General features: G+C 35.5%; 1 protein-coding gene across 2 annotated transcripts in view; it reads right to left on the reverse strand.

Annotated features, from left to right (window-relative positions):
- ARHGEF12 (Rho guanine nucleotide exchange factor 12) overlaps positions 1-16,766 on the reverse strand; it is a 144,594-nt gene that overhangs the window by 36,774 nt on the left and 91,054 nt on the right. For both annotated transcript variants that reach the window (XM_081241052.1, XM_081241051.1), the window contains 7 exons: positions 15,079-15,156; positions 14,773-14,892; positions 13,116-13,256; positions 7,958-8,032; positions 5,308-5,400; positions 3,406-3,516; positions 3,022-3,120 (listed from right to left, as the gene is read on the reverse strand). In XM_081241052.1, the coding sequence (XP_081097178.1) occupies positions 3,022-3,120; positions 3,406-3,516; positions 5,308-5,400; positions 7,958-8,032; positions 13,116-13,256; positions 14,773-14,892; positions 15,079-15,156 (717 nt within the window). The remainder of the gene's footprint in view (positions 1-3,021; positions 3,121-3,405; positions 3,517-5,307; positions 5,401-7,957; positions 8,033-13,115; positions 13,257-14,772; positions 14,893-15,078; positions 15,157-16,766) is intronic.

The following is a 16,766-nucleotide window of genomic DNA, read 5'->3' on the forward strand; positions in this document are numbered from 1 at the left end:
ATGAAGGAACAAGATAAAACCCCAGAAGAACAATTAAATTAAGTGGAGATAGGGAACTGACCAGAAAAAGAATTCAGAATAATGATAGTGAACATGATCCAGGACCTCGTAAAAAGAATGGAGGCAAAGATCGAGAAGATGCAAGAAATGTTTAACAAAGACCTAGAAGAATTAAAGAACAAACAAACAGAGATGAACAATACAATAACTGAAATGAAAAATACACTAGAAGGAATCAATAGCCGAATAACTGAGGTAGAAGAATGGATAAGTGACCTGGAAGACAGAATGGTGGAATTCACTGCTGTGGAACAGAATAAAGAAAAAAGAATGAAAAGAAATGAAGACAGCCTAAGAGGTCTCTGGGACAACAATAAATGCACCAACATTCACATTACAGGGGTCCCAGAAGGAGAAAAGAGAGAGAAAGGACCCGAGAAAATATTAGAAGAGATTATAGTCGAAAACTTCCCTAACATGGGAAAGGAAATAGCAACCCAAGTCCAGGAAGCTCAGAGAGTCCCAGGCAGGATAAACCCAAGGAGAAACACGCCGAGACACACAGTAATCAAACTGACAAAAATTAAAGACAAAGAAAAATTCTTAAAAGCAACAAAGGAAAAACAACAAATAACATACAGGGGAACGGGAACTCCTATAAGGTTAACAGCTGATTTCTCAGCAGAAACTCTACAAGCCAGAAGAGAGTGGCACAATATATTGAAAGTGATGAAAGGGAAGAAACTACAACCGAGATTACTCTACCCAGCAAGGATCTCATTCATATTTGATGGAGAAATTAAAACCTTTACAAACAAGCAAAAGCTAAAATAATTCAGCACTACCAAACCAACGCTACAACAAATGCTAAAGGAACTACTCTAGGCAGGAAACACAAGAGAAGGAAAAGATCTACAAAAACAAACCCAAAACAATTAAGAAAATGGTAATAGGAACATACATGTCGATAATTACCTTAAATGTGAATGGATTAAATGCTCCAACCAAAAAACACAGGCTGACTGAACGGATACAAAAATAAGACCCATATATATGCTGTCTACAAGAGACCCACTTCAGACCTAGGGACACATACAGACTGAAAGTGAGGGGATGGAAAAAGATTTTCCATGCAAATGGAAATCAAAAGAAGGCTGGAGTAGCAATACTCATATCAGATAAAATACACTTTACAATAAAGAGTGTTACAAGAGACAAGGAAGGACACTACATAATGATCGAGGGATCAATCCAAGAAGAAGATCTAACAATTATAAATATATATGCACCCAACATAGGAGCACCTCAATACTTAAGGCAAATGCTAGCAGCTATAAAAGAGGAAATCGACAATAACACAATAATAGTGGGGGACTTTAACAGCTCACTTATACCAATGGACAGACCATCCAGACAGAAAATTAATAAAGAAACACAAGCTTTATATGACATAATAGACTAGATAGATTTAATTGAGATTTACAGGACATTCCAGCTGAAAACAACAGATTACACTTTCTTCTCAAGTGCACACGGAACATTCTCCAGGACATATTACATCTTGGGTCACAAATCAAGCCTCGGTAAATTTAAGAAAATTGAAATCATATCTAGCATCTTTTCTGACCAGAACGCTATGAGATTAGAAATAAATTACAGGGAAAAAAACGTAAAAGACATGAACACATGGAGGCTAAACAATACGTTACTAAATAACCAAGAGATCACTGAAGAAATCAAGGAGGAAATCAAAAAATACCTAGAGACAAATGACAACAAAAACAGGACAATCCAAAACCTATGGGATACAGCAAAAGCAGTTCTAAGAGGGAAGTTTATAGCAATACAATCCTACCTCACAAAACAAGAAAAATCTCAAATAAACAATCTAACCTTACACCTAAAGGAACTAGAGAAAGAAGAACAAACAAAACCCAAAGTTAGTAGAAGGAAAGAAATCATAAAGATCAGAGCAGAAATAAATGAAATAGAAACAAAGAAAACAATAGCAAAGATCAGTAAGACTAAAAGCTGGTTCTTCGAGAAGATAAACAAAATTGATAAACCTTTAGCCAGACTCATCAAGAAAAAGAGGGAGTGGACTCAAATCAATAAAATTAGAAATGAAAAAGGAGAAGTTATAACAGACACCTCAGAAATACAAAGCATCATAGAGACTATTACAGGCAACTCTATGCCAATAAAAGGGACAACCTGGAAGAAGCGGACGAATTCTTAGAAAGGTATAATAACCTTCCAAGACTGAACCAGAAAGAAATAGAAAATATGAACAGACCAATCACAAGTAATGAAATTAAAACTGTGATTAAATATCTCCCAACAAACAAAAGCCCAGGACCAGATGGCTTCACAGGTGAATTCTATCAAACATTTAGAGAAGAGCTAACACCCATCCTTCTCTAACTCTTCCAAATAATTGCAGAGGAAGGAACACTCCCAAACTCATTCTACAAGGCCACCATCACCCTGATACTAAAACCAGACAGATACTACAAAAAAAGAAAATTACAGAAAAAACAAAAACAAAAACATATTAGTTTAAAACCTTACTAAGATTTCTATTGGTAAAATAAAACACTACTATTATCTATTATCATTTATACTAGTATGATCTTTTCCATCATTTTTCAGTTAACATTGTGCCTCCAAACTTCAAAGAGGCCAACCAGAGTTCAATTATACAAGTATTGCCCTTTCAATCCTAATATATATATGTATATCATTTATGTTCTCTTTTTCACTCCCTCATCCTAAATATGCACATGTATAAACCCAAATATACATATATATCCCTTAAAACCTACCATGAGAATTCATATGCCTACAACTAACTTAGAAATGATAAAAAAAATTATAGTCAAGAATAATCAGTAATTGAGATATAATATAGATGTCAGAAAGCGCAATGAAGTCCAAAAACATGGGAGGGAAGACTAGAAGTAGGAGGCCAATACTTCAATGTACTAAAGCAAAGATTATAATATTAACTTGGTAACTTACTGCAGATCGATCCAGGAAGAACTGATGAAACTCAAGGAAGACACGACGAGTCTCCTTGGAATTGGTCTGTTTATACAGGTCTGAATAGAGATAACAGAGCTGTAGTAGAGAAAGAAATGGGGGAGAAATCATGAAAAATGTAATCTGCTGGATCCTTGTTGAGTAGGAATGCCTTGAACAAGTAGGTCACCATAAACAATGTAGTTATTACCATATAACCAAGTCTTATAAAAAATAAATTAGTAACATTTTAATCATCTTTCATATCTAATATGTTTAGAAAACTGAAAGAAGTCCATCCACTCATCTTGCTGAAGTGAAAAGTTTTATGGTATATGAATCAATGTAAGAACTCTGAATTGGTGAAATCATAAAATATATTACCAATGTTGCAGGGTCAAACTGTGAAACTACATGGTGTAAGAAAACAGCCAAGTGAGCAGGGCGAGATTTTAGCAGTTCAATGCTCTGGAAACAGCTGCACTGCCCATTGATCTAGAAAAAGAAGTAATTATACATCAACAATGCCAATATATAAATGCAAAATGTAATGTCAGCTCAATTAAACGTAACTATCCAAATATCACTTTAACCTACCCTAAAAAAATTCAAGATTTAAAAAAATTTCACTAGAATTTATTAGCAATACAGGCTATGGAATCTCCTCCTCTGAAAATAATCTCTTGGGAATAGGTTGGAGGGAAGACCATCCTGGGAGAATAAAAGTCCAGAAGATGATTATCAAAGAGCTCACATGAGGCTTCCCTGGTGGCGCAGTGGCTGAGAGTCCGCCTGCCGATGCAGGGGACACGGGTTCGTGCCCCGGTCCGGGAAGATCCCACATGCTGCGGAGCAACTAGGCCTGTGAGCCATGGCCGCTGGGCCTGCGCGTCTGGAGCCTGTGCTCCGCGACAGGAGAGGCCACAACAGTGAGAGGCCCGCGTATGGCAAAAAAAAAAAAAAAAAAAAAAAAGCTCACGTCTAAAATCAGTATGCAAAAAAAACAGGCTAATAACACTTCTAAAAATGTAATGGAAGGCTTTTTGCCTAATAACAAAATAGCTGTCTTCCTTTCGAGCTAATCGTAGAAATGGTGGTAGGAAAGGGAGCTGTATGATTTTAAATAAGACAACTCCTAGAATACCTGTATATTCCCAAACTACACTGAACACAGAAAACAGCAATAGTTAAACTTAAGGTAACCTACAATCATATAAGTTAATCTAAATAAATAATACCAATTCTACACAATCTCTTTCAGAATATACAAGAGGAGTAACACTTCTCAACTCATTCTAAGAGTTCAGCATTACCCAAGTATCAAAACCAAAGACATTATATATAAAAAAAAAACTACAGACTAATATCCTCCATAAACACAGATGCAAAAATCCTCAGCAAAATAATAGTTAATTGAATCCAACATTATTATGAAAAGGAAAATACATTATGACCAACTGCGGTTTATCCCAGGAAAACAAAGCTCTTTCAAAATGCTCATAATATCAATTAATGTAATTTACCATATTGAGACTAAATTTAAAAAAACAACATATGATCATCTCAGTCATTCAACAAAAGTCAACATCCATTCATGATAAAAACTCCTAGCAAACTAGGAATAGAAGGAAACTTTCTCAATTAAAAAAAACAGTATCTACAAAAAACCTATAGCTAACATCATACTTAATAATAAACGACTGAATGCTTTCTTCCTAAGATCAGGAATAAGACAAGGATGTCCTGTCTCACCACACTGATTCAACCTCATACTGGAAATCCTAACTAGTACAATAAAGGTAAGAGCAAGAAATAAAAGATAAACAGATTGGAAACAAGGAAATAAAAATTGTCTCTGTTCGTGGTTGTCTATATAGAAAATCCTAAAAAGTTACTTTAAAAAGCTCTTAGAAGTAGTGAGTTTACTAACAAGATCATGGGATACAAGGATAAAAATAAAGCCAACCATATTCCTATATACCATCAATAAACAACTGGAATTTGAAATTTAAAAAAAATTATAATAATATACCCCTCTCCCAAGATGAGATACTTAGGTATAAATCAATGACTTCTTATCAGCTTCAAAAGCAAAGCCATTTCTATTGGTCAAAGCTAAAATAAGCAATTAACCTGGGCAATTAGCCAATTAATTAATCTTAGTTCTAAGATTTTAGCTTCAAATCCTTTTAAATATAATTTCAGAATCCAGAAAGTGTTCATTTTTGCAAGAAATCAAACATCTCAGAAAATTAATAATTTGTTTTTTAGAAAAAAAGTCATCACCTGTTCATGTTCAGTACCGAAGTCATCATCCTCTGCTCCAATAATATGAGGTGCTATACGGGTAGAGGGACTCCCAATAAGTGATTGAGAGTCCTGGTAACATTCAGAGAAAAGGAACAGAAAAATTATCCGGTGGTCAATTTCAGAGACAGGATAAAGCCAAACCATCAGAAAGACATAGTTCACTAAACTGGCTGGATTTCTTTTTATTTATTTTCTTTAGGTACTTTATTTTCAGAGTGGTTCTCAAATTTTCCAGTGTTGATTGTTTCTTGGGGGCGGGGGTGGGGGAGAACATTTCCCCTGGAAATAATAAACACCCTTTGCTTACTACACCCTTGGTTATCTGATTCTAATCCCTCTCTGTATACTTCATTTATTATTTCATACATATCTAGACCTTATTATAGAAAGAAATAAAGCTGGCTTACATAAATAGTTAACAATTTTTAAAAGTTAGATTAAAAGTGAATGAAGACAACAGGACAAAGGAAAAATGAGAATAGAAATAAGTTTAGCAGAGAGGTTAATACAAAAATTTCTATTAAGGTCATAAATTGAAAGCTGTCACTGAACTTTATTTTTTTCATTTAAAGTTCATTTTCATAAGTACATAATGCAGGGTTTTCAATCCGGTACTGTTGACATTTGGGGCCAGATAATTCTTTGCTGTGGAGGCTGTCATATGCATTGTAAAGTGTGTAGCAGCATCCTTGGCTTCTCCCCACCCACTAGATGCCAGGAGCAGCCTCCCAGTCATGACAATCAAAAATGTTTCCAGGGCTTCCCTGGTGGCACAGTGGTTGAGAGTCCGCCTGCCGGTGCAGGGGACACGGGTTCGTGTCCCGGTCTGGGAAGATCCCACATGCCGCGGAGCGGCTGGGCCCGTGAGCCATGGCCGCTGAGCCTGCGCGTCCGGAGCCTGTGCTCCACAACGGGAGAGGCCACAACAGTGAGAGAGGCCCGCGTACCACAAAAAAAAAAAAAAAAAAAAAAAAAATGTTTCCAGACATTGCCAAATGTCCCCCAAGGGACAAAATCACTCCTAGTTGAAAATCACTGCCATAATGTAATAAAATGTTCAAGTAATCACACAAACACTGCTATAGAAACAATGACAACAAGACTGTAAAAATAAATTGTAGGTCGGCAGATCTCACTCCCGTGCAATAGCTCATCTATGTGTCAATTCACTTACAAATTTGGATTTCACATGAAAAAGGCAGTGGTGGAACATTACTGTATAGTGCAAAAAATATGGGATATTTGAATACTAGCAACACTGAAGTCAGAGACCATACAGTATCAAGAGAAATAGAAAATTTGGAACAAATATGAAAAAAATGAGTTTGGCTTAAATATGACAGCCGTTGAATGCTGTACGACCTGGATTTGAGCAGAGGGTGAGGCTCTCTTTGATAGTGATTTGGGAGTTATCTGCACAGTAGTTACAGTTGAAACTATATACATGGACCAACAAGTTATAAATTAAGTGAATAATACATAGCTGTAGTTTTTCTTCCTGAAGTGTGTTGCAACTCTATGTATTTGCATTTCCTGAACTTGATTCCGCCTTTTTTACTCTTGTTTTTTAAACCACAAGCCTTTAATAATTTTTTTTTAAATCAGGTAAAACAACAGAAATTTGTTTAGAGTATCAGTGAGACAACTTTTTATTTTGTCTTTGTCTTTGTTATTTTGATGTGATGCTTCTGATTTTTCAACAGTCCTTATATTGCTAATAACAGATGAATCACAATATGCTGTTAAATCTTTTACTATAAAACTTTATACAAGTCCTAATTAAAAAATAAACTCAGAATGCTAAAAGTATTCAATTAAGAATATGCAAGATCTAGCAATTCCATTTCTGAGTATACACCCAAAAGAACTGAAAGGAAGAACTTGAACAGATATTTATTTGTACATCCATGTTCAGAGTAACATTATTCACAACAGCCAAAACGTGGAAACAACCCAAGTGTTCACTGATGAATGAATGGATAAACAAAATGTGGTATATACACAAAATGGATTATTATTCAGCCTTAAAAAGGAAGGAAATTCTGATACATGCTGAATCATTGATGAACACTGAAGACATTATGCTTAGTGAAATAAGCTGGTCACAAAAGGACACATATTGTATGATTCTACTTATATGTGGTTCCTAGTCAAATGCAAAGAGACAGAAAGTAGAGTGATGGTTGCCAGGAGCTGAACGGAGAGGATAATGGGGAGTTAGTGTTTAGTGGACACAGTGTTTAGTGGACACCAAGTTTCAGTTGGGAAAGATGAAAAAGTTCTAGAGATAGATGTGGTGATGGCTGTACAATGATGTGAATGTAACAATGCCAATGAACTTTAAAAAGGTTAAAATAGTATATTTTATGATATGTGCACTTTACTATAAAAAAAATTTAACCACCTAATATTACTAACTATGGAGTAGCTCTCCATTTATCAAATCTTTATTAAGTTCCTTTAATAAGTTTAAGCTTTTGCTCCAAAAAAAAAAAAAAAATATATATATATATATATATATATATATATACACATACACACACACACACAAATATCAGATATCTCTGTCACTTAAGTATAAGGAAAGCTAAAGAAAACACTATAATTTCATGGAGTTCATACTCACAGTGTCCTGAATTACTTCACTTTTCTCTGGGTTTTCCTCTAGATAAATCCTCTCTTTCAGGCCACTCTTGGGACTCTAATGAGAAAAAAAAAAAAAAGACATTCATTTCATTTCGATAGGCTCACCAAAGGAGATAAAGAAAAACTGTGTGAAAGAATAATGTTCTGAATTTCATATTTGTGTTTGAAACTACTGAATATCTTTCATATAATACTTGGCTCGGCTACTTTTTACGTGACTTTGGCAAGTCACTTATTCTCTTAGCTTTTTAGTTTTATGTTGATAAAACAATATAGAATAGTTTTATTTCATCTTTAGGCCTGAGGGTTAATTTCTATCAAATAACTCTAACCAGATATATTATATATCACAAATTCATTATGTCAGGGCTTCCCTGGTGGCACAGTGGTTAAGAATCCGCCTGCCAATGCAGGGGACACAGGTTTGAGCCCTGGTCTGGGAAGATTTCACATGCCACGGAGCAACTAAGCCCGTGTGCCACAACTACTGAGCCTGCGAGCCACAACTACTGAAGACCGTATGCCTAGAGCCGGTGCTCCGCAACAAGAGAAGCCACTGCAATGAGAAGCCCGTGCACCACAACGAAGAGGAGCCCACACTGGATACAACTAGAGAAAACCCGTGTGCAGCAACGAAGACCCAACACAGCCAAAAAAAAAAAAAAAAAAAAAAAATTCTTTATGTCAAAATCAAACTGTATCTTTATCCATTTCCTCTAAACCTCTCTGCCCCAAACTATTCTTTCTAACCAAGTTAAAAGCATTTTGGCCTATTTATATGAATGAAAATAAGCTTCTATTTTTCCACTACTACCTCATGTAAACTGATTTATGGATTTTTATAAACTTTACATGGTATGTTTGGGATGACCTAATGTAAAATACAAACTATATGATACACAGAACTTCAATTTTGGGGGGATGAAGAACACCCCAAGCAATGTGAGCCATTCTTCAGAGCAGCTGAAAATGAGGTACAAGAGATTTTTGTGTGAATGCCTATACGGAAGATATATGCTACCTATACACATGCCTAGATACCACAAGATAGAGAAAACAGTAGTTTCAATATAAGCCCCACCTGGGAGAAATGGATGACTCTGGGTCAAGAGATATAAAAGATAAAGCGAGAATAATTTTGTCACACCAAAATGAAAGAAAGCTATGTTACTGGGGAGCCATGTCAAAAGAACATAGAAAACAAATTGAGGAGACTACCACCAGCCCAAAAAAAGGGACAAATTTTAATAAGTATCAAAAAGAATAATGACTGCAATGGACTGAAATGCAATAAGCAAATATGTTAAAAATCTATAAATTCAAAATATTACACAAGTACACACATGTGCACACATGTGGGCACACATCCCACATTAGTGACCTTTGGAGTATGTTAGGGCATCAACTCTTCTGAAAACACATACATAAAGGAAAATAATCAAATGTTTATATATAAGCTATATTTTAGGGCAACTTACAACTAGTAAGGGAAAATTCTTCTTTATAAAATAATTCCATCTAATAAATACAGAATGAATGACAATATTATATTATCATTTTGAAACCTCTAATTAAATAATGGATGCAGGCATTTTGCTATCAATGGCAGGTAAAAACATTAGATAAAAGCTTAATGGAGAAATTTATAATGAAGGAATCATGCTGACATCATCTGAACACCTTATACAAACTTAACAATCACAAAAAGACAACCAGACATTCTCCTCCTGACGTGATATAACAGGATATACACAGTACCACCCATGAATTGTTCTTGCCAAACAACTCTCAAACATTAATCTGTTCAAGACTCTAGATCTTACTACCAATTTTCAGCAAATATATACTCAAGGAACATGCTAAACAACACCATGAAAATACAATTAGAATGTGGGTTGTTTTACTGGACATGTGACCCAGTTTAAACAACAACGAAACAGCAAAAAAAAATAAGAGGAGGGAACTATTCTAACTTAAGAGACTTATCAACCAAAGGCTGAAGATGTTGACTGGATCCTGATTCAAATAAACCCACTGAAAAAAGATCATTATAAGACTATTGGGGTAATCAAATTGCATATTAAGAAAATATTAATTAAGATTTGATAATGGCATTATGGCTATCATTTCTTTGTCTTCTTTTCTCTTAAAGATGCATATTAATGAAATAATGTCTTAGGATTTACTTTAAAATAATCCAGCATTTGGAGGGTATGAGGAGTGAAGGAAGACAGACAAAAACAAGTTTGAGCACTTGTTGATGACTGCTGAGCTGGATGATTGGGTACATGAGGGGGATCATTACCTTAGTCTATTTTTGAATAGCTTTGAAATTTTTGAAAATAATTTTTAAAAAGTCAGGTGCAAAATGAAAATCAGAGAGGCAGATGTTCTAAGTTTTAGATGATGATTTGTGATCAGGTTGCTTCTCTTGTGAGAACCAGAAATGTGGGTATTCTTTAAAGTCTTCTCTGAGGTGATCAAAAGCAGGGAATTTTATAATGATAATGATATCACAAACACCATAAAGAGATTATTTTATAAAAAAGGAGCAGAAAATTGAAAAATAAATTAAAAGCATTGATTGGTTCCTACAATCTTAATACAGTACAACTGAAACAAACATGGAAATCCATAAGCTAAAAGTAGCATGTCTCTAGCTTCAAAAAGACACCTGCAGGAATTACACCAGTTTGTTAGGTGTTCAGCGAATATCCTAGTCTGCACCAAAGCATCTCTCACCTGGATTTCCACAACATCCACTTAATTGGCCTCAATTTCCTCATCTATAAAATGGTGATATTGCTTCTTTAAGATTACAATCAAAGTTAAAAAGAATATCTGTAAAGCATTAGGTACAACCACTGTCACAAAGTAGGTATTCAATAAATGGTGACAATTTATCAGCCATTTAACACATATTTGTTAAGTTCTTCTTAAGCCAAGCAGTCTTCTTTTCTTGCTGATCTCCCTGTCTCTTTACTCCAATTCATTTTCCACACTGACATGTTTCTGACTGTGCCTCTCTTCTGCATGCATGATAAAAGCCCAAACTCTTTACTCATTCATTCTGTTGTTCAAATACCGATTAAACACCAATCATGTGTCAAGCAGTCTTAATTCACTGGAATGCCTGTTCCTACACTTGCCAATTCACTCTGTATTTCATAAAGTTATATTTCTAAGCCACAGATTTTATTGTTAACATTTCTCTAAATATAAGATAAAATTCAAAATTTCCATTTGTATCACTTGTTCTGAATTCCTACAATCTGCCAGTTCTTGTAGACATAAAGTCAAATATGATGGGTGCTTGGCTCTCAAGAAACTCTCCATCTAATGGTAGAGACAAGCCATGAAAACAGAGAGGAGAACCAGCACTAAATCAAAAAGGAAAAATGTGAGGATTCCCAAAAGCAGTACTGCTAGAACAAGTTATAACTTGGACTCAAGGCTTTGTTTCTAAGATCAATTCCAGCCATTTCATCTATAATCCTAGTATACCTGTAAAATTTTCACTGCTCTCCCCAAATGTTATGCATTTGCATACCTTGGAGCCTCTGAGTACTGGTATTTTGAAACTAGGTAGAGGCAGATCACTTATTAGCTGGGTGAGTTTGGCAAGTTAGTTAACTCACTTTGGCCTCAGTTATTTCTTTTGTTAAGCTGTGATAACAATACTACTACTTCATAGGGCTGTTCTGAGAATTAACTAAGATAAAAAATGTATAACACATATTACAGCTTATGGTATGTATGCCCAATAAACGTAAACTACTATAATTGCTTTCTTGAGTCAAAACTGAAATCTTTCATTAAGACAGCCTATCCAATCATAAGATTCCTATCAACATCTTTCAAAAAATAAAAAAAATCCTCAAATTTTCCTTGCATGAGGAACTGAGTCACTGAGCGTTAAGCCTCAAAAGATACCCTAAATGATGGCTTAGACCAGTGGCTTTCTTTTTTTTTTTTTTTCTTTTGTGGTACGCGGGCCTCTCACTGTTGTGGCCTCTCCTGTTGCGGAGCACAGGCTCCAGACGCGCAGGCTCAGCGGCCATGGCTCACGGGCCCAGCCGCTCCGTGGCATGTGGGATCTTCCTGGACTGGGGCACAAACCCGCGTCCCCTGCATCGGCAGGCGGACTCTCAACCACTGCGCCACCAGGGAAGCCCCCATTTTTTTTTTTTTTTACAACCTCCAATAAGAGAAATTTCACACTGCTAACCAGCATGCGCACACCTGCATACACACACACACTGATACATGTGTACATATACACACATGTGTGCATATATGTGTGTGTACAACAAAAGTCAAAAAAAGTAACACTTAGCTCTTCTACATGAAAAGTACTCTTACTTCCTATCCTATTATTTTTTTAAAATGCTGGCCCCAACCCACTAAATTGATTTTATGACCCACATTGGGAAAAAAAAAAAACTGATTTAGATTACTTTCCTCATCACTTTTAAAGAGGGTGATCTATTTCTAATTCGTTATTCCTATTATTGCACACTACTTACAAAGTATTGCTGAGTAAGTAACACTGAACTTAGCTTTTAAGTATTGATATAACTACGGTGCTACATCATATTCAGCTTAAAATACTTTCTGATCATCTTCTTAACAAAAATCCATGTACATCTGGTAATTTCTGGGTTAATCAAGAAAGCATTTCATTACTAAACATGGGCTATTAACTAAAGTCTACCTAAGAGGACTAAGGTTTTTCCTCTTTGTAATGGCAAAGTGCCCCATGATTCAAGACTGAGTCACTGTGACCACAAATGGAATATTAACATGCTCTTAAAGATATCAACAGTTGGCCTTTCGGTTCAGTAAGAAAGCACTGGCATTATTAACTTCTCTACCCACAAATAAGACGCCTGCTGGGAAATTCCATCTCCTCAAAAGAAACATTTGGCAATGGTGTCCAAGGGAACAAGCGAAGTCTGGAATTAAAAGCTCATATACAACAGTATCCAGAATTTCTGTTCATCAGATTGTTATATTAAAGGTGGTGGCAATAAAAAACTAAGTAATAAGAAAACACCTGTAGCTCACAAAACTTAGAATCAAATCGAGAAAGAGGCTGTAGAGAAAAATACAAGAAGATAAAGATGTAGAACACTTACATCTGCAGTGTCACTACTGGGCCGAGAAGCATCTCCACTGCCACAGTCAATTCTGCCTAGTCCATCACCAGGATCTGCTTCTATTTCACTGACTGCTAGCCCATCGCCTAATGGCTTGGAGGATGTAACTGCAGCTCCATCCTAAAACAGATCAAGCACACACACAGGCACACATTAAAAACAAACAAACAACAAAAAACCCTTTCAGTATGGACTGTATAAAGAAACAGAGTTGCACTGCAACCTCAATGGAGACTGTTTAAATTCACCCAGTTTGATGTAATCAAGAATGCTTAAAGCTCTAAAAGTCAAAAGCGTACATGACTACAAATTCTGGGCTTCTCAAATGGCATGACCTCAAAGACAGGGAAAGTGGTATTTCAGTAAAGAGAATAAAAGCTCAAACTTCAAATAAAGCAGAACGATAAAACAGTTCAACTTATATAATTTATATTCCCTGCCCCTTAGTAAAGATTATGACACTATAACTTGTGGTTAAGTGCCTTCCAACACTTTAGAATTTCAATAAATTGCCAATTCTGGGACACAATGCTATACCGTAAATTACTATAAGCTTTTAAATCAGGAACAACAGTTTTACTCTTCAAACAGAGTAAGATTGTTGTCTTTGCTCAGTAATAACCACAACATAAGCTGTCGATATTACTGAGGCAGAATACTCAAAACCTCATATAGCTAATGGGACTAAAAGTAACAACAACAACAAAAATGTGTAATGAAAAGGACACTGAACCAGGAAGTCGGGAGGCCTTACAGATGTGTGACCTTGTTTGAGTCATTAACCAATTTAGGCCCTAGTTTTCTCAACCATTGCATGATTTTTTTTTTTAACTTTAAAATGAGCAGATTAGGATAGATGATTTCAAAGAATCCTTTTTAGTTCTGTGAACCTACAGACCTAACTCATGAAGAGTAACAAATAAGCAGCTTTTACTCATTTCTCCATATCCCCAATCTAAATATTACAGGACATAAATCTGGTTGATGTATAAATGCTAAGCTATTTTTCTAGTGAGACTACCATCTTCAAAACGTATCTATATAGCAAATCTATTGAAATCTATTTTTAAATTAGAATAAAAATAGTTATTAATATGAATGTGCTTTGAATTCATCAGACTGGGTTTACATACCAGTTCCATCACGTTTGAGCTACATGACCTCAGACAAGTTATTTAATTTCTCTGAGTTTCTCTAAGTGTTTATGTAAAATGGGGGGAAACAACAGTAACATCTAATCTCAAAGGGTGTTGTGTAGATTAAATAAGAAAAATCGTACGTCCCTACTTAAAAACATAACTGCCGTTCTGTTTTACAATGTCAGAATAAATCTCAAAAATGTAAATATATGTATCTAAATATATTTTTGTAATTTGTGATATCAAAGCAAAAACACTCAATTCTTTCTAAAATTACTGTGGAACAAAGAAGCATGATATCATGAGCAAGCAAAGAATCAGAAGGCCACATTTCTTTTAGTTAATCATTATTTCTGTAACATCCAACACAGGACATCCTGTTGGCCTATGCTAGAAAAAATAACTTTTAAAAAAGGCAACTGCAACACTCTCTGACACATTCCCAGAAGAAAATTCTCCTGCAGAAGGTTGGGTAGCACTTTTAATAGCGATGCTACCTGAGCAGAGCCTGTGGCTTTGGATAACTGCTCTTGCAGTTGAGGAATGTGTTTCTTGGCCTCTTGGATCTCTTTTAGCAATCTTTGGGCAGGTGTTCGGCTGTAATCTTCCTGCAATAACTGAAAAGTTATAAAAATATTTCAAGAATTAATTACTTACGTCAAGAAAATCTTTTAAAAGTCAATAAAATAGCTGATGGCGTTGATTACAATAGTGCTTAATTATGATTATAATAAATACCAACTCAACTATGCCCACTCACGTTTTTACTGGCCTATAAAACAGCCCCATTTCTAACTTAGTACCTGTAGCCGTTCCTGTTCTTTCTGTAACATTTTTCTCAGAATTTCTACTTTCTGGTTATGAACCACATTGTTTTCCTCCTAGAAAAAGATAAAAAAAAAACAAACAAAAAAACAAGAAGCAATACAAGGAAAGTGAAACTAAGTATCGAAAATGAGTCATACAATGTTACGTCTCAGCTCCAATTTTCAATACCTATCAGGATTTTCTTTATTTCTGGTGGTTATGAAGACAAACTTTTAGACATGACACTTAAAGATAAAAGGTTACAGGGAAATGTCAACTCCTCTATTTCACTTTTGCTAAACTAGGTTCAAAAAACATTAAATATTGATATTAGTTGAAGAAATGAAGTTGCCTTAAGTATAAGACTAATATCTTGGGCTTCCCTGGTGGCGCAGTGGTTAAGAATCCGCCTGCCAATGCAGGGGACATGGGTTCGAGCCCTGGTCCACCAAGATCCCATATGCCATGGAGCAACTAAGCCCGTGTGCCACAACTACTGAGCCCACGTGCCACAACCTACTGAAGCCCACGCGCCTAGAGCCTGTGCTCTGCAATGAGAAGCCACCGCAATGAGAAGCCTGTGCACCACAACGAAGAGTAGTCCCCACTCGCCGCAACTAGAGAAAGCCCAAGCACAGCAACAAAGACCCAACGCAGACATAAATAAATAAATAAATACATACATACATTTTTTTTAAAAAAGAAAGAAAAAAAGAATAATATCTTACACTTTCCCTCCTTTGGATTTTTACTATCAACCCCCGTGCATGGTTCAAATTCCCAGTATTTCCTACCTGAAGTATTAAGACAGATCCCTAATTCATCTCCTGTCATTTCTCCTTGTTTTACAACCCTATACTATTTTATCAAATAAGTCTTCCTAAAATCCTGTTATAATCACATCACTCTCTTCCTCAAAAAAATGTGTAATATATTCTTACTGCCCATTCAATTACATGTAAATTAGCCTCGTAGTTGTGACTTTTCAAAATAAATAGTCTTACTTTTTTCTAGCTCATCTCCTACTTCATATATCTTTAATGGACAACCAGCCAAACAAGAGTCCTGGCTATTCCCCCCAAACACTTGATGCTTTCTTGGCTCTTTACCTCTGTTAATCCTACTTCCTCTATCTGGGTTGCCTTCTTCCTCACTGCCACCATTAGAATGTTACCTGTTTTTCAAGGCTCAATTCAAATAATAGCTTTCCATAAAGTCGTTCCTTATCACAACTGGATGTGCTTTCTCCCTCCTTTGAAATCTCACAGAACTTAATATTTTCCTTCTCATAATGTCTGCAGCTGCCTTTGTAGTAAAATTACTTGTATACTCTGATTCAATCTCAAACAACAAAGGTTTATTAAGTACTTAGTACTATATGCCAAGCAATATTCCAGGCTCTGGGGACACAACAATAAATAAAATAAACAAAAAAACCCTGTGCTCTTAGAGTATATATTCTAAGATAACAAAGGACCTTGAACATAGGATATCTTAATTATATTTTTGTGGGTGGCACCCTGTTTTGTATATGGTAGGTGTTAAATATTTGTTGAATTAAATCTGCTATCCCAATACCCTGTAATCATTCCAAATTATTAGGTAATTATTTTTATCAGCAAGTTATTTTCTAGAAACTTAAATTTGTTTATCAACTCAACACTTTGAAACTCAACATAAAGCA

This window comes from Mesoplodon bidens, assembly GCF_964165515.1.
Source record: "Mesoplodon bidens genome assembly, chromosome: 7".
In the NCBI taxonomy this organism is placed as follows: Eukaryota; Metazoa; Chordata; class Mammalia; order Artiodactyla; family Ziphiidae; genus Mesoplodon; species Mesoplodon bidens.